Raw genomic sequence first — 23,577 nt, 5'->3', positions numbered from 1 at the left:
TTTATAATGTGAGTTAGTGTATCTTTCCTGTATTATTACATTTATGAATTTCTCTCCTTTTCTATTATAAATAGCTGTGCCCCAGGTTACCATGGTGACCCCCGTATCAGTTACCGTATTCCCTGTGAGCCGTGTATGTGTCCAGGAGGACCAGACAGCCCTATACAACACGCTGACTCGTGTAGCGTTGACCCCTACAGTCGTAACCTACAGTGTAACTGTCGACCCGGATATCAAGGTTTGTTAGCGTTTACACAATTTGTGTAAATTTCTTGTATTGAAAGAAAATCAGTGTAATGGCTGCCTGCTTTTCTTGACTCATTCACCCCTAAAGATACATTTGGACTCTTCTTCTTTAAGAACTGGAAGAGTCCATTATGAAATTTCAGGGGTGAATGGCACATCAAAAAGTACACCAATGAATTATGACATCCTTCTGTTAATCTTGAATAACATGCAGAGCTGAAATACTTCTAAGCGTATAGTAAAAAACATTGACACTGTTTTATGAGAAAAAGAAAATCAATACTAAAAAAAATGTCTGTTTTAAAATTTTGCAATGTGACTAAAAATGTATTATGTATTTCATAAATTTTCTAGAAATTTTGTGAATTGAAATTTTGTTATGATAGCAATGTCCTGGTACACTTATAATGCATTGTACTTGAGCGCATAAAATATAATTCAAGTCATGTCATTATTTTTCTTTCCTTGAAAATATGCTGTCAGATAGACACTGTAACGAATCCAGATTAGATTATCTTTGTTTCTCATTCAGCTCCCAGATGTGACCGCTGTGCTGACAACTATTTTGGCCACCCCAGCAAGCTGAACGGTACCTGTGAGCCGTGTATCTGTAACAACAATATCGACCCCGACGTACCAGGAGGCTGTAATACCACCACGGGACAGTGTCTCCTCTGTCTCTTTAACACTGAGGGCTTTAACTGCGAGAGGTGTAAACCTGGTTACTATGGTGACGCTACTACACAAAGCTGTAAAGGTAAGATATTTTACATAGGAATACATTTCACTGGTGTTACTAACGGAAATTTTGATAAAATAAGTTATATGCTTTTCATGGGTCTTCAGGAAATATGATGCTTACAGTACTAACTATATCCATCCAATCCTGTCACAGAAAATTGTGGAGACAGTTTTGTCTCACTGGCAATTCAAGTAGAAAAGATTTCAAAATATATGTGGATGAATGGTGGATCCCTACCGTATATACATTTGTTTGTTCTGTTGAAAACTTTAAACATTGATTAGATCCTTGTTCTTACATTAAAGGAAGGATAAGATATTTGAATTCTCACTCTACTTTTAGATATCAAGATTAAAGACTATAAACATTGTTTGCTTCTGTTACAGAATGTGTGTGTGATATTTATGGTACGGATCGTAATAGCGGCCCATGTGACCGAGAGACTGGCCAGTGTCCTTGTCTGCCCAATGTGGAGGGTACTAGTTGTGACCGCTGTGCTGCTGGATTCTGGAACATCACCAGTGGGGAAGGTTGTTCGTCCTGTGGTTGTGACGTTGAAGGCTCTCTAGGCCCCGAGTGTAACCAGGTAGGATATTCATAATCTCATATATATGTATATATATATGATACTGTAAATCTCTTGGGGCTAATATATTTTCTAATTTCCAATTCAATACAAGTTTGCGAAAATCAACTTAAGCAGATAAAAAAAAATTCCTTGGAACTTCTGAAACTTCTGAAAATGTAAAATCATTTTAGAAATAATTTATACAGTTCATTGTAGAACAGGTTGTTCATGATTGTTGCTTCTAAAGCTGTATCTAAGTTTGACTTTGACTTGGTATAAGTTATGGGAGTAAATATCATGCTTCCTTCGTAACTTAGTCTGTGAATAATAATTTCCCTGTTTTGTTACAGTTTGATGGCCAGTGTCAGTGTAAAGATGGCCGCGGTGGTTTAGACTGTAGCGAGTGTCCAGCTAACTACTGGGGTGACCCGACTAGAGAGTGCTATCGTAAGTGTTTTATTACGTAGTGTCATTTAGCGATTCAAGCAAGATCAAAATATTGTTTTGTTTGAATATATACACATAGTGTATGTACCAACAAGTACTATTCAAACTTAATTTATTGACAATTACCTTATCATCTATCTACATAATCATGACATAGGATTAGTACTATAATCATGTAATTGATTGAAGGAGTCATCTGGAAAGCACATGGACACGGGGATGTCTTTTATGACAGAAGTAGAGTCACCAAAACTAAATATTTGGTGATTACATCTGTTTCTGATAGAGAGCTAGTCTAGCCAAATTTTTAATATAAATGTAAGAGTATCTGCGAACTCATTCACTCCTAAAAATTCATAATGAACTGTTCCAACATTTGAATTAGTAAAGTCAAATGCATGCGTCGCCATTGATGAATAAGTTGAAGCATTGTACATTATTTCATATATTTGTGTTACAGCTTGTGATTGTGATGGTCAGGGCTCCAGTCAGACCCAGTGTGACCGCCGCACTGGTCAGTGTATGTGTCTGACCGGTATCACTGGCTACAAATGTGACCGCTGTGCGAGAGGCACCACTGGAGAACTGCCCAACTGTAAACCATGTGGAGACTGCTTCGACAACTGGGACCGTATCATCCGCGATCTCTCTGGTAAATGTTTTACATGTGGTAGATGAAGAGGAGTTGGGTTAGTTGTTATCAATCATTCAATGAACGATTCTTATCAAAATCTCCAAATCAAGAAATATAATCATAATACCCTCCCTATGGACACAGATGGTTTCAAAATAAGGACATTTGGATCTACCATATGTACCAAACATAGGGTATTATATTTTGTACATCTAATAACTTTAGTAAACAATAGATTTTAATATTAATGTTGCAATTGGTGCAAATGAAAATCACAACAGTGAAGATCAAGTTAATAAAAAGTTTAAATTCAGAAGGAAAATGCCATATAATTAAGCCAAAATACTGAAGGATTCAGATTACACAAAAACTGGTTTTGACACGGTATTCTGTAATGGTTAATAAAACAAAAATCACTTCTCTTTCCCTTCACATTTAAATTATTTTAATGCTAATTTTTTCAGCTCAAACCTCCCAGCTGTTGGATGATGCTACAAGGATAAAAACTACAGGTGCTGAGAGGGCCTTCGACAAGGAGTTCAGACAGATGGAGCAAAACATGGACGAGATCCGACAGATCGTCAACAATGCCAGCGTAGCGTCTACCGATATGAAAGATCTCGACGATATTCTTCAGCAACTCAGGTATATAGCCTTAAAGTCTGACAGAGAGGAATTCAGGCAGGCTGATTGAAGTTGTACTCACACAAACTAGTATTTATAATGTTGGATGATATATCTTTGTATTATTTGCAGAACTTGAACAAGTATCAGATGTATGTTTCATCACATCTTCCACATGATAATCTAATTATCTTATAAATGTAGGCAAAAGGAAATTAATTTTGGTGAAAATTGGCTTGGTTGAAAAGCTGATGAAAAGCTATTACAATTTTCTTTGCATAATTCATTCATTCATGGTAACCAGAGTTAATTCATTCATTTATGGTAACCAGAGTTAATTCATTCATTCATGGTAACCAGAGTTAAATATGCTCAAGATATTCATGGTAAATGGAGTTAAATATGCTCAAGATATGAAAGTACTTTTCAGAATCTATGGTATACTGATTAGACCTGATGTAACATGGTCAGCAAGATTCATGTTGAATATGTTAATTGAAGTTCAATAAATGGTGGTTTATAGGAAGTTTAACAGTAAACGTGTATGCAATTATTGGCAACGTGTAAGCAATTATTGGCAAAAAACTGGCTTAGACAAGGCAAAAAAGGAGTATATTCATGTATGTACAGTAAGATATGATTATAACAATCTCTGTGGACCAACAAAATCACTTCGTTATAAGCATAGTTTATTATACACATATTGCAGACATCTTCTAGGAAACTTCGACGGGGAATGAAAATAACTATGTTAAACCATGAATTTGTCGTAACATATTTGTCATACCGTGACAAAAGCCCAAGGGCCTCTTGTTTGTTATTCATATTCAGATAGTGTATACTATTACACTTGTAGACAAAACTTTACACTGAGCATGGACAGATTGGACAGAACAGAACAAGGCCTGGACAACAGGATGGACAATATCCGACTGGGCAACAATAACATCCGGGCACTTCAGACACGCGTCAATGACCTCAAGTTAAAGGCTGACCAGCTCGTCAAAAACGCCTCGGCCATCCGTGCCAAGGATGTGGAAGGTTAGTACTCAGTGATAGAACAATCAGTGACTGTTACAGTTGAGATGTGATATCTAAAACACATGTTTGTCTTTTATGGAATTTCAGTTAATTGGCTTAATGCAACATTTAGTGAAGATATACTGTAAATATTACACATTTTGGTGCAAACCGAATTTTAGTACAAAATTGATTTGAAAATGCTTATTGCAGTGATTAATTTGTGCATTACTAATACATGTAATAGGTTTGTACCATATACTTATGTTATGTAGAGAATACAAACAGTTTTATATAGAATATGAATAGACTAGCACTAAAATAGAAAAATGAAAAAAAAAATCATAATCTATATGAAATATAAGCATCTAGTATTTTCTGATTAAAAGTCACATTGATTTTTGTATCACCTGTGACAATAATTCGCGAAGGCGATACTACGTTGTTACTTTTCCGGCAGCGGCGTTGTCGTAAACATTTCATTTTAAAGTTTTGTGTTTAGCTCTGTTTTTCAAAAACTATAAATCCAATCCTCATCAAACTTTAGATATAGCTGAATGACATCATCATCACCTCAACACACCTAATTATTGCAGGATTCATTTCAGGCCCAGGGATGCAGGAGCTGTTAAACTAAGTGATGCTAAACTATACTTTGCTCTTTTTCTCAAAAAGTATAAGTCTAATCCTAAACAATCTTTGAATATAGATAAAGGCAATTATTATCACCTCAACACACCTAATTGTTACAGTATTCATTTCAGGGTGTGGGATTCAGATGTTTTACTTTCATATGTTTTAAAAAATTCCATTATAGTTATGTAATAAATCGAGAATGCAGTAAGGGCGATACTTATAATAACATGTAATTCTTGGGGTTTTTTCAGGTGCCTTTAACATCACAAAAGAAGCTCAGCAACGCTCACAGATGGCACAGGCCAAAATCGATAGCACCGAAAACACCATGAGGGAATCTGAACGTATCCGCCAGGAGACGGAACAGCTGCTGGCCGACGGACAGGACAGGTTTGATAACCAGATCGAGGAAAACAGGAACAACCTGGCTAGCCTTGATGCCTCTGTCAGTGGTTTGTCTAACAGGATAGCCGATATCAATGAAATGGTGAGTTTAATGTGCTATGAGGGGTGGGACATTTAATCCTTCAATCAAAATTGGAAATACACAAGTCAAAACTCATGTGAGCCCATGGTAAATCTTCTAATGATCTGAGTATTCAGGTTAAGCATACTTGAATAAATAGTAAAACGTCTGTTTGTACCAATGAAGCACCTCGGATAAAACAAAGTATTGAAGTTTTAGACTTGTGTGGACTCATCCCCGATACTCCAGCAGCGTCATGTCCACCCCTGGTCTATCTCGTAGTAGAACTGAAGGCACATCGAAGGAATTGTACAACAGTACAGTCAGCTAGTTGATTGTGTTGCTTTAAAGTTGGGTGTTACTCTCTCTGTAAAATTGAAAGGAAGTCTCTGCAGGCCTGTAATTGGGTGGATATAACGTCAGTGATAGTAACCCCTGGAGTATCATGGATGGTGAAGACTAGGTGCATGTACAGGGGATGTATATTCCTAACAATGTAAAAGAATGATAAATCTGTTGCAGAAATGTCTCAGAAAAAGTGTTCTTTAAATTTTTCATAAAATATTTTGAATTAATAAGAAGCATAAGCATAGTAATACATTGTAGATCAAAAATCATAAATTTTATTTAATGTACCGGTAAGTGGATGTTAATCCACTGTCATTGTGATATGTAAAAATGATGTCAATTCATTAGCGATAAGGCCATACAAAACATAACAATTTGTAACGATATTCGGTACTGTTGTAGGTTTGTGACGGCCGTGGAGATCCCTGTGACGATATCTGTGGTGGAGGTGGTTGTGATAAATGTGGTGGTGTAGGATGTGACGATGGGGCTGTAACTAAGGCCGAGGATGCCATCAAACTGGCCAAGGATGCTGAGAGTCTGCTAGCCATGAAAGAAGAGGATGCTAACAACCTCCTGAGTAGTGTAAGCTAACATTATATTAAGCATGTAGTTTATAATGCAAAAATAATTTCAAAAAATAATCCACAGTACAAGTGTGGAGTGGAATAAGCTAACATTATACATATATATGTATATCTGTTACATTTACGTTCAGTTTGTAAAATAAATTTTCAAATATGTTTGCTTGATTTCTCAGGATAATAAGCCATGGCTCAATGTGAACATAACTATACTTTCCCTACATACACTACAGATTAACACTGTACAGCGTGGAGCTGAGGAAGCTAAGAACGAGGCGACAATGGCCTACAACGCTGCTCTCCGTGCCAAGAACGAGACCGAGTCAGCACGTCTGATGTTAGAGACGCTCCTTAATCAAGTAGCCGACTTTTTATCACCCTCGACTGGTACTCCGAAACAAATCAGACAGGTAAGTGGGTCTTTATTCACAGATTTCACCTTCAAGTGGATCATAAACTGAACAAATCAGGATGGCACTGTGTCTTCAAGCTCAATTCTGAAATGTTTTCTGCTTAACAAATGATTTTACGCTAAAACCAATCAGTGACAGTCAACCTATATCTTAGAAATCTTTGATTCTACCATTACTCAAATCTTAAATACCTCAAGCAACTATAAATTGCATATCAATATGTACTACATATCATTGATAGTACAATGGTAGGTGAAGTAGCTGACCTAATGCCATACCTTTTGTTGAAGAAAATAAATATGTATCAAAGATAGATTGGTTTACAGTAGTCTGAGAAAATGGAGTCATTTTTATCCATGAACTACTGTACTGATATTAAAATCAAAACCTAAGATCAGAAAACTATGATTGTGAAAAGCAGTACGAGTGGCACATGCATGTTGTTATGGCAGCACAGCAATTAAATGAACACTTGAATATTTGCTGTAGATTGCTGAGGAAGTACTGGCCATGAGTATCTCCCTGAATCCAGAACAGATCCAGGCTCTGGCTGATGAAATCAACAAAACCATCCAGGGACTACAAAATATAGATGTCATCCTTGATGCCACTAGTGACGACCTGAACAAGGCTCAGAAACTCAAAAATCAGGCTGAAATGGCAGAGTAAGTTTCAGTTTAAATAAAATAAAAATGAAGTTTTAAGATATTTTCATTTTCGGATCATGAAATTGGACAGGCTTGTAGTGTCTGTTCTGTGCCCTTCAATTTTGTCCCATTTTATTCTGATTTCCTGATGTTTGTATTTGGTCTTTCTCGCTATTTTTAATGTGTCAATGTAAAAGCAAATGTTTCTGGAGCTGTCATTGTTACAGACGATATCTATGTATTGACGATTCTCATCTTCCAATACCATATTGATTTCTATTTTCCGAAATAGATACAATGACCGAAATTGTACTTGATGACCTGCCTATGACCTAGTAAATTGGAATTTCAAATGCTAACGAATTATATGTTATTTTTTACAGTAAAACAACTGTGTTTTTTAACTCTGACAATGAATTTTTCTCAATTACCACAAATGATATATGAAATACTCAGCAATAGTTCCCGAGTGACATGCTTTGTTTTCATTCATAAACCGATTATGTAATACACAAAACCACCGTTCCAGATTTCATCCTTTTCTCAAACAACACCATTGTTTCGATATATATCGATACATTGTGATATTTTCCTTTCAATATATTGATACTTGAAATTTATGAGAATGACAGCTCTAAGTGTTTCCAATATCTTTTTAAATCACTCAGACATTTAATTATTATATAAAGCTTGATCCAGTAATATAAAGCAATCAATACATTCATCATGCCATGAAATAGTGCGAGGAATAGGAATTGTGTAAACCTATATGTCAATCCTGTTGTGTCCCCTTCCAACTTTCATATATGGTGGATGTTGGCATTAATGCCAAGCAAACATTTTTAGTACCATTTATAACAGATGTTAAAATCTGACCAGGTTTTTCCAAAAAGATCTGATGGAAAAGCAGGAAAATTGATCAATTGTTTAGAATATTCATGGATCATTTCTATTTTACTTGTCCTTAGGGCTGATGCCAACTCCATACTTGGCAAGGCAGAAGATGTACTGAACAACCTACAGAGTGCTACTAGTGCCCAGGAGGCTGCAGATCGTGCCATTAACCAGGCTGACAGCGACATCTCGGATGCTGAGAGAGATCTAACACAGGTAAACAGGGATAAATTTAGTCAGCATGGTCAGAGGCTGATGTGTAGAAATTACCTCAGATTTTAATTGATAGCTGAGTGTTTTTTCATCCAATAAACATTAGACTTGTAAGTCTGCTCCACTACAATGCTCTATGTTATGCTCCAATACAAGATCTAACAATGCACTGTTCAGGGCTATCTCAGCATGACCCCTACGGTTAGCCAAACAGTGTATCGCCTACGAAGTCTTTGGTGTTGTTGATTCTCTCGGTAGTATAAACGGCTACTAGCTACATACAGTATGGCCTGAGATGTTCTGATGCTAGGCCAGAGTTCATGCTGAGGTAACCCCGAACGGGGCATTGTTAGATCTTGTATCTAAAGGAATTTCAAGTCTAATTTTAATTAGATTGAGTGTTTTATGTAATGATACTGTTATACAGACAGTGACGTTTCGACAAGTGGTACCTTGTGTATACCTTCATCAGACAATCACACATAATGTTCACTGGTTGTGTAACATCATTACACAAACCATACTTTCCAACCTGAACGTTAAATAATAGCTGAGTGGTTTTCATCATAACAGATGAGAAACATTAGGAAAACAATTTAGGAAAATTCTTTAAAACGAACAGTAAATTCTACTCAACTTGGCATTCAAAATTTTAAATAAGATCTAGTGCTGATTTCTCAAAATAGAAATACAGACTTAGGTCAAAAGTTTGTCTCCTTCTTTAACTTATATGAAAAATTATGACTTAAGTCAGTTTTTGACTTAAAGTGAATAGTCGGGTAAAGAAAACCAGTCTAAATGCGTTCATTGGCCTTCCAAAAGTTCTCACACATTAATACGACGGTCAAGTTCTGCTTAGTTTCCCAGTTCTGACCATTAAAGTAAAGAAAAGTTGAAATCATTGAAAGCGAGGCTGCGTGGAAATGTAACCACGGACATAGTGAGCCGGGAGGACGTTTTAGAATTTCCATACTTTAAATTGATTTCTTCGTACGAAGACAGATTTTAACGAGAGATTTTATTTTTCCATTTCATAAGAAATTATACTGGATACATTCACACCATTTTTACCGACTTTAGCCATCCTTGCCCGACTGTTCACTTTAAGTTTGTTTTGAGAAATCAGAGCCTGAACTAAAATACAGAATAACATCTCAAGTAAATTAAACCCTAAATTGTGTTAGGGAAGCATGATTTTGATGTTTTAAAAATGTTGAAATCACTGAATTCTAGATTGAGTCAGAAACAGCTGCTGCAGCAGAGAAGTCCAACAAGTCTCTACGGGTTCTGGAGGAGCTTCGTATCAGGCTCATCACACTCAGTAACAAATACATCGGTAACGACCGAAAGGTGATCACAGCTGAAGAGGCTGCTCGCGATGCCTCTACCCTCGCCACTACTGCCGAAATGGTAAGTGCTAATCCTGTCCACTTTTAGTAACCATATTTGATGAAATGTGTACGATGGATACATGTAGACTTAATGAAGCGGGATATTATTGATTAAAAATAGATGCTATTCCAGTTAAATATTTACATGGTATCCATACCCGGGTTTTCAATTCCTATCAAATGGTCAATTTTGTCTGTTGTTTGATTATTATTACTCCTGTATATTTACATTTTCACTGCGGTCCCACTATGTTACCTTACCAAACACAGTTTGCATTCATATAGTCTATTAACTTCAAACATTTATTATGACATCATTATCATTGTGACCTCACAATTGTCGTGCCAGCGATCACGGAAAACGGCTGTTCAAATGGTTGTTCCATCCATGACGATAACAAATGATTAATTCATTATAGATGCAAAATTCCTTGGGATTTCATCATAAAATTGAAACCAAATGTAAATATTTCAGGGAATTTGCCTCTGCCCAGTTTGCAATTCATATTCGCTATGAATGCCAACTGAAAGATGTTCAACACTTAAATGATTTGTCATAAGATCTTTAAATAGATTCTGTCTGTTGTTTGATTTTCTTTCGATTACTTTTGTATAATTTGTCATCAGATCTATGAATAGTGTCCATCTCCACTGTGCTGTATTGTTAAATATTTGTCTACTTTGTCCCGCATTTCTGTTCATATCCTTTCATGTAATCGGGTTCGTTTTGTATGTTTTGATAAAGGGGCAGATCGCCTCGAAAATTTGACAATTTTTTTGTCCACACAGTTAGAATTCCTTCCTTATCCCATAGTGTCCATAAAAGAAATAGATGTAAAATCATCCAATAGATGTGTGTATATTATTAGCAGATGCTCTTTCAAAGAAGTTATAGAAGATTCCTTATTTGAACTGCCAAGGTTTTATGTGGGTGTATATAGTAATAGAGTGTGATGTAATTATCTTTTCTCCATGTATGATTACAGAAAGCTGATGAGCTAGCCAACAAATACTCTGCCACAGCCAACGAACTCAACACCAAGTACAACCTGACGTCCGTAGCCCAACAGCGGGCTCAGAAGCTCAAGGATAAAGCTGACAGACTGGCAGGGGACACAACAACTAAACTCAGCAAACTCAGAGGTAGGGGATACAAAATATCGATAGCATGTCGAGGGCAAAATACATTTGATAAATCAATTTTACACTTACGATTAAATTTAGCATATTTCAAGGTCAATTGTAAATTGCGGAAATTCATCGCTGTGAAAATTTATCTTAACAGAGTGCAGTAGTCATACAGATATGAAATGTGAAATTTGATAGCCATGAACAAATTGTTAGACATAAAACACTAAATTTAGTTGCCATGATAACAAAAACACTGAATTGCTGTGGTCAGTGTAATTTTCGATTTAGTTACATACTGTACAGGTATAATTACCGTAAAAACTTGTATAATTTGCGCACCAGTGTAATTTGCGCAGGTACTTTTTAGGATTGAAAATGCTGAAAGAAATCTACTATCAGTATATTTTGCGCATCAAATTTTTTTGGGATAAACGATGTCCAGGGAGTCCCAAAATCGATGTATAAAGGTGACGATTTCAATGCAAAATATTCCCCAGAAATGCTTGAAAACTTGCACAAAGAAGTGTTGTATTAAGAAGAAATAACATATTAAAACCACATTGTGTTTGTTTTCTTTTATTGGCCACCGTAACCTGAAACTAAAATATCTTGCAGATGTCCAAAACATCGGCGGTCCGGTTCGCCGTACTCCATGCACATGTCAATGTTTTGAGATATTACACATGAATAGTAATCAGGAATATTCAAAAAGATTAGAATCTATTTGTTTAAAATTGTCACAATAAGTAATTAGGTGTGATTGAGATCATTAACAATCAACAGCAATCGGCTAGAGGATACGTTAGCTTGCAACAATCACATTGTGAGTAAACTCACTACCTGTACGGTACCAGATCCAAGCTGATGGCTAATTATATTTATCAATACGATTGAATATGTCACTAACCTTGTAGCTTGTTAATTCTACAGTAATAAAATTGCAAACCACTTATTGAAAGTCCTAAATATAGGTCAGTTTAGGCATCTTATAAATCCCATGTGTGTTTTGACTTTTTGCACACGGCCTGCAGTCGGGCCTTACGGAGTTTCATGTGCAAAGCTAAAGGCTAATTATATACACCAAAAAACGGTTGAATATGTCACTAACCTTGTAGCTTGTTAATTCTGCAGTAACAAAATTGCAAACCACTTATTGAAAGTCCTAAATATAGGTCAGTTTAGGCATCTTATAAATCCCACGTGTGTTTTGACTTTTTGCACACGGCCTGCAGCCGGGGTAAACATGTTTGTGTATACACACACACACTCTCTACAGACTTTCTCTACAGTCTCTCTCCCCTAAAAAAATACAGGTAAACTACATTGACCCGGCCAAAGTCACTGATTGTGGCTGTCCCATTACACTACGAGGTGTACAGGGTATACATCTCTTGCTGTCAGTAGAAGCCATGCTCTCAGTCAGTCGCCATTGAAATTCTCGGGGCAAATGTAAACAAGACATCATGTAAACAAGACATCGTGGTCATAACTTGAACACTTTAATTAGCCATAGATAATCCACTATAATAGGTGAGGCATTGTTTTTACAATCATTAATACCTTTTATTGTATAAAATGGCTACTATACACAGAGCGGTACCTCAACACTCATAGATCGCCAGCCCCTCAGAATGGACAGATTTTTCCCCCGTAAATTTTTTAAAACTACTCTATCAATGTAATTTGCGCACCCCCAACGTCAAATTTTATTTTTGTACAGAAAAAGTGCGCAAATTACACAAGTTTTTACGGTACACAGAATATGGCTCGGTATTTTACTACAAACTCACCAACTTATTTTTATGTGTTATCAAATTTTGCGGATGAGTATCCAAAAATACATAATTATACTCCCTTCAACAAAGATAAGTGGGGTATACTAGAATAGGGTTGTCTGTCTGTCCGGCAAATTCCTCCTAAAGGATTTGAAAGATTTTGATAAAATTTGGTACAGAGAACCGTGACATAAAGGGGAGTTGAGTAAATTATATAGGGCTCTGTAATATCCCCTATTGATGGAGTTATTACTAAATTTGTGCAGCTGGGGGGTATTAGTAATTCACTCTGGCGACAGTTCTAGTTATAAACCTCACCTATTAATAGGTTTAATAGTGATGGAAATTTTTGAATGTTTGATATATAAATATCTTATTTATTTCCCTTGAACATTTGATTTATAATTTCTTCTTTGATTTTCAGAAATGAATAGCAACTTTAACACAAACAAGAAAAGATTAGAGAAACTTTCTACAGACATTGAAGTGTTGAATATTCGAATGGATGAATATCTACAAGCAATACGGGACAAGTCTGATAGTTATTTCAAGTGTAAAACTTAGTGATGTGTCTTCTCCCTAGCGATATGTGAATGCTGTATTATTAAGCCTATACCTTCAATTGCATGTGAGGAGTTGTAGGTTCGTATTGTGCCATGGTACTCCCCCTGTTTATCCCGTCTTTCTTCTGTCCCCCAGTCTACGATGATTGTTCACGACAGACTCTGGTTGTTTATAATTATGTTATGTTGTGAGAATGTCGCGGATCTTTTAATTTTATATATATATATGTGTTTAGCGCAGTTTTTTGTAGAGGAGAACCTGTTGTGATGAGAATATTATTTATTTCATCATTTTGTTGAACAATATTTTTAACGACAGTTATTTTAGCTGCAGTAAAGCGCAGCACTCCCCTGATATTGAATGTCAAGTTCCGCTATGTGCACAAATTTTTAAAAAATTCATCGTTTAGATTTTGCTGTGATACAGAGTATCAATGTCTTGCGAAAGAGAACAACATTTCGATCATGAAAGCTATCACTTTACACATTGGTTTGTTTTATCATCCTTTGTTCGGGTAATTTTTTTTTATTTCTGGGGAAGTTTTACATTTACTGGTTCGTATGATCAAGGATGTTTTTCCTACGGCGCATTTTAGTGGTTATTTACAAATATGTGCATTTGTAGTTCAAATTATTGACAAAATATTTATGAATGTCACGATTTGTATGAAAAGTTTCATCAATGCATGTATGTTGTATATTTTAAGAAAATCCTAGTGAATATCCTGTTCAACGGGTTACACCAATGGTACTGTGACCTATATTACTGAGGAGTTATAAAGTCTTGTATAAGGGGTTTCAACAGGGAAACAGTAACCTAGATACATAATCTATAGTCATATTCAGCATATAGGTCATGTCAGGGAAGCAATGACCTAGATTCAGAATATATATAGTACTATCCAGTATATAGGTGATGTCGGGGAAGCAGCGACCTAGATTCAGAATTTATAGTACTATCCAGTATATGGGTCATGTTGGCGAAGCAGCGACCTAGATTTAGAATCTATAGTTATATAAAGTATGTGGGTCATGGCAGGATTACAGTGACCTATATATACCATTTGCTGTTATGATGGAGCGACCTAAATACAAACACTTGTGACATCAGGGACTCTAGATGGATATGATATAACAATAACACTGTAACCATGCTACAGGTATAACTATACCTTTATATTAGAAAGGTTAAAAACGGGACATGTCGACCTAGTTACATGACCTGTAGTCATACCTTATCTCGGGTCATGACTGTGCTGCTGTAACCTATATGATCATTCTATACTCCATACCTTAGTAATCGGTGATTGTCAAGGTCACCTCGACCTCTGATGCCTCCCCTTGTACCCCGGGTATGACGTAGCACTACATTATCGTAGTGGCCAGTGAATGATATTATATCTCATGGGGCTGTGTAATTAATATGTATGATTATCAGTTTAGTGTATATACTTATGACAATTTTTATTACCATTTTTAAAGTCATCAATTTTTATATATATATATAATCATCGTTTTGTATTGTATGTTATTTCTGCTGTGTTCATTTAGCTCACGTATCTCATAATTAAGTATGTATGTATCCCTCTTATACCTAGGACATTGTGTGTAAAAAGTAATTATTATAAATCAAAAGGTTAAGACAAATCCAATGTATTATCAAGAACAATTCATCCTCTCATAATGTCAGTGGGTTTTTTTAAATTTTTTTTATTCTTTTCTATTTATCAGACAAATTCTAGCTCATCTTCCATAGTACATGTGTGTGTCTGTCAGTCCTGTGTTTAAAGCACCTTGCTGAAAAAACAAATATTTCGGCGCGGCAATTAAATTATGAATAAGTGTATATAATTTTTTTATTGAATATTTTATTAAACGAACAAAATTTAATTTAAATTGTAATTTCATTCTTATCTTGCTTCAAGACTCAAGATCTTCAAGACAGAAAATGATGTCTTTAAATTGAATTATTGTTGCTCTTGATAAGGTTGTACAAATAGCATGTACCAGTAATTCATAATCTGATGGGCATAACACATTACATTGATGTAACACAAGTACAATAGATGAAAATGTCAATCTCTTCAAATACAATGGTGCTAATGTTCTTTTGTTGTAGTAAAATGATAATTCATTTTTATATGAACAATTTTGATACATCTGTATTTTTAAACTGGTTTCAAATGTTTGATTATCTGTCAGGAAAAAAAAGGTGTTTTGATTCTTTTGATTTCGCCAAGTTATCATTGCCCACCAAATATTTTAGTGTCTCTTTTGTAAAACAAGTTATTTGTACTCATTTCCTACCAATATTAAGTGTATAATTACGTGTAGTATTTATTCTAGATCTGTCTGCATAATATAATGCCAATGTTCAACTCTCTCTAAACAATGAATTAATCTTTGTCCTTTCTCGAGACCATTCACTCTGTTTTAAAATTCAGAATGATACCGGTGTTAATCTCACTTTGATCTTTAATTGTAGATTTGCCAGTCAACACATTTAATGTCTCATCTGTCTGTTACATTGACCCCTTCCCTAAAACCTACAATACTGATACATAGAAATCCATATACCCATTTATAGTGGGGCGCTGATGCTCAAATTAATGATCATAGCTGTGCTGTGTCTATTTGTTTTATGTGATGGAAAGTAAAGCAGTTTCTTTTATCACATTATCAATTTTCTTCTTCTTTTTTTTTTACCTCAAAGCTTTAAATTTAAAACTTTTAACTGTTAAAATTGTTTACATGAAAACTGGTGATTTTTTTTTTTATACCAAATTGAAATAAATAAAAAAAATACAAGAAAACTGGTGATTGATGTGTACCAAAGAATATTATAAAATTGATACTATAATGTGTGTCTAAAGAATTACCAGTGTGGTATTGGAGGTCCTAGTGTGTGTAGGGGACCCTAGGGAGTCCTTGTATACGGATGACAGACCCTCCAGTACCTATGGTAATATATTTTATACATGTCTGGTCTATATGTCAATATTACCTGTGTTTAATCATCCCCATCATGTGAATTCAGTTGTATTAAAATACCAGCTATGACTTATCATACAATGTGGTTTGTTGTTTATTTTCTGTTTGTGATGTTTGATCCTCTGGACACACTAAGCATTGGATACCATATAGCTGGTTATTTTCGCTGACCAAAATTTTCGCGATTTGATCTAAAAATTTGGAAAATCCTATGTTAGCGATTTAAATGTTCCTGATATGGATTTAAGGGAAGTATCATCATTTAACCGTTTCTCATTATTTTGCAGATCAAATTTTCACAATCATAGCAATGAGCATTGTTGTCGCTATTTTTTAACTTCATCTGGGTATGAAAGAAATTTTGTTTGCAAACTGTGTGAATCCGTGTAGCAGATTCTCACAAAAGTTTGCATTAAATTTCTTTCATTACCCGATGAAGTTAAAAAATAGTGACATCAATGCTTATAATTAATTTTTCAGACTACCCAGTACTGATAACACCACATACTTTTAAACGTACAATTCCATTGATTTTCCAAAGGATTATTTTTTCTAAATCAATATGCAACGTTGACTTCTCTATTGTGATGTCATATTAATGTCAAGTTTTAACGCCATTTCTTGGATTTTTTCTTTTTAGTATACAAAGAAAAAGAAATCTGTCAGTCAGAAAGTCAGATTTGGTATGAAAACAAATGAAACTTAATTATAATCCCTGCAAAACAACCAGCTATACCATATACAAAGTTGGCTCTTGTTTTGGAAGTGTACTTACGGGGCTGCAGGGGCTAAATGGTCAAGATTTTGATGCTATAATTATATAAGACTTTTTGGCTATATCAATTTAAATGTCTTCTCGGAACCTTGGTACTGGATATCACTCATCAGACACATCATTTTGGATAGTGATTAACTGCTATGTGTCCTGAACAACTGAAGAATTGGAATCGAGCATGAAGAGGTGTGATTGTTTGGTTTCATTTTCAAAGGAGAGACGAGTCTGATGTGGAATTCACATAGAATACACAACATGTACAATGCATTTCCATGATATTGTAACCAATGTTTTAACTGTTTTGTATATGGAATAAAGTTGAATAACCTTTGATTCAAATCAACAGTGGTTATATACAATCAACTCACCACTAACGGTATATATCAAATAATAAAAGAAAATTCAAAGATAGTTTTCACATTTTATTACAATATACCAATAAAATGCATTGATTTCACTGATCCATTATCTTGGTAACAATATTTTCACTTCAATTAGAGTTAACAATAAAAGAAGACAGCTTTGTCCCAACATTATATACCAGGGAAATAGAGTTGGGCCTATCTAGTTGTACATCCCAGCCCGGCCCCGGCACTGACAACCAGACTACAGCATACAGAATGTCGAAGCCTGACACTAGGAACTGAGGAAACTTTGGCTGGTACAACTTGTAATCTTCACAAAACAACAAACCAGCCCAAAATATATAATTATACATGAAAGACAATAAAGGCAGCAATGATATATAAATGGTGGTATGAAAAGTGTATTCATAAAAAGCTAATTCAAATTACTGTTATTTGATAACTCGACTAACTAAAAAACTAAAAAAAAATCTTCACTACAGTTGTATGTCATGTTATCAAAATACCACAGCTATTTTAATCCAAAATTTAAAGAATATTTCTATATTCGTTGTAATCACCAATGACTATTTCATTTACCATACATAGTAGATAGTCTATATCACATGTCATAGATGCTAAATTATAAAGTTCTATCATTAGGAATTAAATTCGTCTGCCAAGATATGTCTATAATCTTAACCTGTATTGTCAGATGAGTTTAATACCTTAAGATCTATAAGTGATGGTGTTCTTCCTGAATTACCACAACATTTGAAATAACTAACTATACTTAACTTAAATAACTATAAATGTAGGTGAACTCTCTACATAAAAACTAGAACTATTGTCCAGAGGGCCAACTTGTACCTAGCTACTGTTGTAGCGGAAAAGATATTACCTTCTGACTGGAAAAGTCAGTCAGAAGGTGATATCTTTTCTGCTACAACAGTAGCTAACTTGTACCGTCCTCCACAGGTATATGCTACAAAGGGGCACAACTCTGAAAAATGTGGAAGTACTGAAAGTACTAAATGGCTCGGTCTCAATGATTGGAGGATATATTTCTAAAGTCAACATTTTTTTGGACAATAAGAAATAAAGTTTGCTAGTGTTCCTTCCAGTTTGGACTTTTGAGGATTCCTTGGACACCAAGGTGTTAAATAAGAAACATATACTAAACTCTTAGGAGCCCATTCTTATATTTCCTGGTATTTTCCTGGTGTTATATGCCAAATGACTTTATAGCATCTTTAACCTTTTCCTTGTTAATTTGATGTCAATTAAAAATATCCATTCTGAATTGCTATTCTCATTAAGTTCCTGGGACCAAAGTATCAGTTAACAAGTATTGTTTTGCAGCAGAGATCAGACAAGAGGCATATTTTTCTATGCCAAAATGTCTTAAATATAGAATATGTCAGTCCTCAAGAAGACTTATCAATATATAGTCATATCCATTGTCTGAATAAACTGGTCAATTGGTCTACTTTTAACAAGTTTTTGTAATTAGTCTTTTGTAAAACAGCAAGTTGATTGATATATCCAAACATGATTTAAACTAGCTCTGATAAAATATCTTAAACATCTTACAGCCATTTAAACAAGAGCTGTCGGAGAACAGCAAAGCTCGCCTATTCAGAAGAAGTTGTTGTTCAAGTATTTACTATTTAAACATGGAAATATGACAAATTAACAGACTAAAAAAAAACCTAAAGGGCCCCAAATTGGTTGTATTATCACGTTCAGCATCCATACACATTAGGAAAATAAAATCATAAACATTTATGATGACTTAAGCTTAAACAATAGACAAAATAGAAACTTGCTCAAAAACTTTAACGTGAAATATGACAAATTAACAGACTCAAAAAACCCCTAAAGGGCCCAAAATTGGTTGTATTATCACGTTCAGCATCCATACACATTAGGAAAATAAAATCATAAACATTTATGATGACTTAAGCTTAAACAATTGACGAAACAGAAACTTGCTCAAAAACTTTAACGTGAAATGGGACGCCAACGCTGACGCCGACGCCGACGCCGGGGTGACAACATTAGCTCCCCCTATTCTTCGAATAGGCGAGCTAAAAGCCGTTTCGGAAAGGTAGTGGTCCTTTAAGTATACATTATGCCAAAAAGTAATCATTCTACATTTTATTCCAATATCAATTGGGTATCTTGTTAGCTCGCCATAAACCATGAATTGTTTTATACACTTTTTTAACTTGAGGAAATTACAAATGATTTTTTCTACAATATTTGTATTTTCAAATCCCCATACTTCTGATGAGTATAATAAAACTGGCATTACAAGTGACTAAAATATTTTCAGTTTAAAATCAACAGGAAGGGATACATTCCTTTGTTTCTTAAAAATAGTAGACACTGATTTAATTGTTTGTTCAGCAGTTTTTTTTTTTTTTCCTTTTCTTTAAAAACGCTACCATTAATGTTAAAAAATATATACATAGATATGTATACTCTTCTTATCAAAATAATTCTATATCCCATAACGTAAAACTGGTGTTGATTGGGCCAATTTTACGTTTTGAGAATATTACAACTTTTATCTTTCTGATATATTAGATTATAATTTCCATGTAATTGTCAATAATGTAATGCAATTATTATTCAAATCCGTTTAACATTTGTTGTAGAAACAGTGTCATCGCCATATAAAATGATAAAATAAGTTTGGGATACATTTCAATATTATCTGTAAATAATTTGTCAATAGTTGTCAGACAATTAACATTCTTTTTCCGCCAGGGATAAGATTCCAAGTCATCAAGGTATATTGAAAATAGGAAATGGAGATATAAATAAGGTACCATACTGTGCATGTATATGTTCAATGTAAATTAACAATGTAAGCTGATCTTGCAGAATTGCCCCCCTTACAGCGTTTATAATAAATGCAGTTGTCTCATTGCATTGGATATAATTGATTTAAGGCAGTTCATGTGGCGACCGAAAAAAGGTAAAATCACCATTTTTCAGAGTGATCAGAGAAGATTGATAGTCAAGGAGGGAAAACATAAGACAACCTGTGTTATGCAAATTAATATCTAATTTATTTTGAATAAAGTATGCCGAAGATGATGATTAGTGTATTATTAACAATAATCTTAATATGTTTTCTAAAAATATTAACAACTAATGTCATATTGTGTTATAAATTTAATGTTTTATTTATTCTTTTTATTTCAAGCATGTAGATGTCATAGAAAATAAAACAAATACCAAGTATATGCATATTAAAGTAAAATTCACTCAAATCACAACACTAATGTGTATTGTATATATGGAATGAAGATGATGATGGTAATTATTTGGATCAAAAAATGTTTACAACATTAAATGTATTATATATATGGAATTTGAATATGATGATAGTAATTATTTTTTCAGATCAAAAACTATTACAGTATTAAGCTACCACAGTTGAAAATGATTTATTTCATTTTGTTCACACATTTTTTCTCCTGGACTGCGTTCCAATTGAAATGATACTTGCATGTAGACATTCTGTAAAACATAAGAAAACAATAAATGTATTAACAGAGTAATTACCGAAAAGGCTAATATCATATAATTAAAACATTTTTTTTTTATAAATAACAATACCAGTTTAAGGTAAATATTATTTGAAATTTATTTTTATGTTGTTCTTTAGTCCTCCTGTTCTTTGGAGTTTTGTCCTTCATTCAATTGATTGAAATACAGCAGTTGTCAATATAATGTATCTGATAATGTGGGGCACACAGAAGTATAAGTATTATGCATATGCATGTAGTGCATGGGCACGGTGATAAGTTTATTTTGCCGAGTAAAAAGTTCAAAGAACTAGTATTGTTCATACTCAAAGATGTAATCGCACTAAAAACAGTGATCGTGTAGGCTTTTGTGTGATTGCATTTGTAAGGGGCCAATAGGTAAATTTACCTGTAAAAAGTTACCTGTGTTGATACTTATCTGAACGTTGTTCATATTTAATATCAGATACATATATGGCAGGTATATTTGTTTCTTTAATATCTTATGAAACAAATAACAAAGACCGATCTTGAATGAAATTAAATTAAATTTTCACAATCTGATTTTATTTCAAGAATTTTAAAGGATTTAGCTCTTGACATTCTAAAAATCTTGGTATAAATTCAATAGTTGATTTTAATTAGATTGATACTAAAATCAAGCAAAAAGTTCTTTGAAACTTATTTTTCACATGGAAGGAAAACTTTACCATTCATAATTCAAAGAAAAAATCCAAAAAGGAATTATCCAATTTCAACTTTAGTGTAACACTAATTTGATTAAAAGTTTGAAATAATATAAGCCTTTTGCCTGTTTGAAAAAAGTGATATATTTTGTGTCGGCAAGGTCTTCCATTATGTTGTTAAATGATTTAAATATAATATTTTGTACATGTAAACATCTGCGTTAATAACCTACCAAAGAGTAAGTGAATTTATGTCAAATTGTTTAAATTTTATTTACTTGTTCAGCAGTTTGACCTTTTTTTAAGTTAACAGAACATACAATATATTTTGAAAGTTGCATAGGATGCATCATTTATCATAATTATATTTTTACCTGCTTTCTTATGAAAGATGGTATTTCTAGATCAGCGTGAATGTTACATTATAATGAAATGTACATGTTCATTTGTATATCATTATAGTAAAAGAGCACCCAATAATTAAATGTTGTCCGTTTAAAGATCGCAGTAAAATTATATATTTTTGTGCATGTTAGAAATTACATTATAAATTTCTTTCCTATATGGTTGAATTTGGTCAAACATTGTTACTAGATACAAATTGGTATATGTACTAAATTGAGCCTAATCTTTAAACAAACCATAAAAAATTAGGAAAACTGTTAATTTGGTATTATGAGCACTAAAAGTTTGCAACATTTTGAGAATAACAAGACCTTTCAACATTGGACTTGAAATAATTTTGCCAGTATTGCAACATTTAACATCTATAATGTGTATTAAAATGAATATGGTTTAAGACCCTAAGTAACAGTATTAATCTCATTTCATTTAGTATTTTTACATTATTAAGTGACTTCTAAAAATATTTTGTATCAAAAATACATATAGAGCATTAAACCCCAATGTGTTTATTATTTACCAATGTTTATAAAACATACATAATGTGTGTTTGTGTCGTATTCAATAGATTACCAACTTAAACTATAATCAACAGGTCAAAATTTCCGACAAAGCTATTAATTTAAAACTTTTGTGATATTGTTTTGGAATCCACTCATTTTCTAATTGAAATACTTCACGGTTGTACGTCTATGCGATAAGAGAAATCATTAAATCGCAACTATTGCACGGTCACAAGAAATGAAAGTTGGCTAAGAATGTAGCCCTACTGGCTAGGCTCTCCTATGTCAAACAATAAATTGTGGTATTTACATTAGAATATACACTGATCAAGTAAACCTGTTTGTGATAAAATTGAGATGTTATTAGTAAAAAAATATTTCACCTGGAATCAAAATGCATCGTTCTTATATAATCCACATGTAGCTCCATATTGGATTCTGAGCATATTAAAGCACTGATTATCTTTGATTAATAATTTACGTTGTATATAATACGGAATATATTGAAGGAAAATTATCCAAAACCTGACACAAAATGTTGACAATGATTATTTTTAGAATACCAATTGAAAGTGATTTTAGGGAAAAAACTTTCCCGTACATGAAACAGTGTCTAATAAGGGTATTTTGTCCTTCATAGGGATTTTATTTAGCTTAAGGTTGTGTATTTTTAGTTATTTCTATCACACAGAATTGTATCCTCATTAAAAGATCACAGGTAAATCTGGTAAATCAACTCATCTGATCGAAGATGTAAAAGTTGTAAATCATAACAGTATTAATTCTTTACCAAGCTGTAATGAAGAAAAGTGTAATACAACAGTGGCTTATTTCAGTGATGGTAATGTTAGGCATCTGTAATCTCTTTGAACCAATTTTCTAGTTATATTCTCTTGTAGTTTGTAAATCTGATCAGAGTGGTTATAGTCTTTTTCCTAACGAGACAGGTCACTATTGTAGATCACAGGTAATTTTACCTGTAAAAGTTTTGT

General features: G+C 33.8%; 1 protein-coding gene across 1 annotated transcript in view; it reads left to right on the top strand.

Moving 5' to 3' along the window:
* The window catches only part of LOC138304808 (laminin subunit beta-1-like), a 32,931-nt gene extending 16,517 nt beyond the window's left edge, over positions 1 to 16,414 (top strand). The window contains exons 14-28 of the mRNA XM_069245108.1: positions 75 to 238; positions 779 to 1,003; positions 1,375 to 1,574; positions 1,907 to 2,003; positions 2,464 to 2,655; positions 3,102 to 3,282; positions 4,118 to 4,302; positions 5,169 to 5,404; positions 6,134 to 6,316; positions 6,549 to 6,725; positions 7,218 to 7,393; positions 8,344 to 8,485; positions 9,716 to 9,892; positions 10,860 to 11,016; positions 13,204 to 16,414. Of these exons, the coding sequence (XP_069101209.1) occupies positions 75 to 238; positions 779 to 1,003; positions 1,375 to 1,574; positions 1,907 to 2,003; positions 2,464 to 2,655; positions 3,102 to 3,282; positions 4,118 to 4,302; positions 5,169 to 5,404; positions 6,134 to 6,316; positions 6,549 to 6,725; positions 7,218 to 7,393; positions 8,344 to 8,485; positions 9,716 to 9,892; positions 10,860 to 11,016; positions 13,204 to 13,343 (2,632 nt within the window). The 3' untranslated portion in view covers positions 13,344 to 16,414. The remainder of the gene's footprint in view (positions 1 to 74; positions 239 to 778; positions 1,004 to 1,374; positions 1,575 to 1,906; positions 2,004 to 2,463; positions 2,656 to 3,101; positions 3,283 to 4,117; positions 4,303 to 5,168; positions 5,405 to 6,133; positions 6,317 to 6,548; positions 6,726 to 7,217; positions 7,394 to 8,343; positions 8,486 to 9,715; positions 9,893 to 10,859; positions 11,017 to 13,203) is intronic.
* Positions 16,415 to 23,577: the final 7,163 nt, after the last annotated feature.

Source organism: Argopecten irradians, chromosome 12, assembly GCF_041381155.1.
Source record: "Argopecten irradians isolate NY chromosome 12, Ai_NY, whole genome shotgun sequence".
Lineage (NCBI taxonomy): Eukaryota > Metazoa > Mollusca > Bivalvia > Pectinida > Pectinidae > Argopecten > Argopecten irradians.
This window is presented reverse-complemented; position numbering and strand designations above follow the sequence as displayed.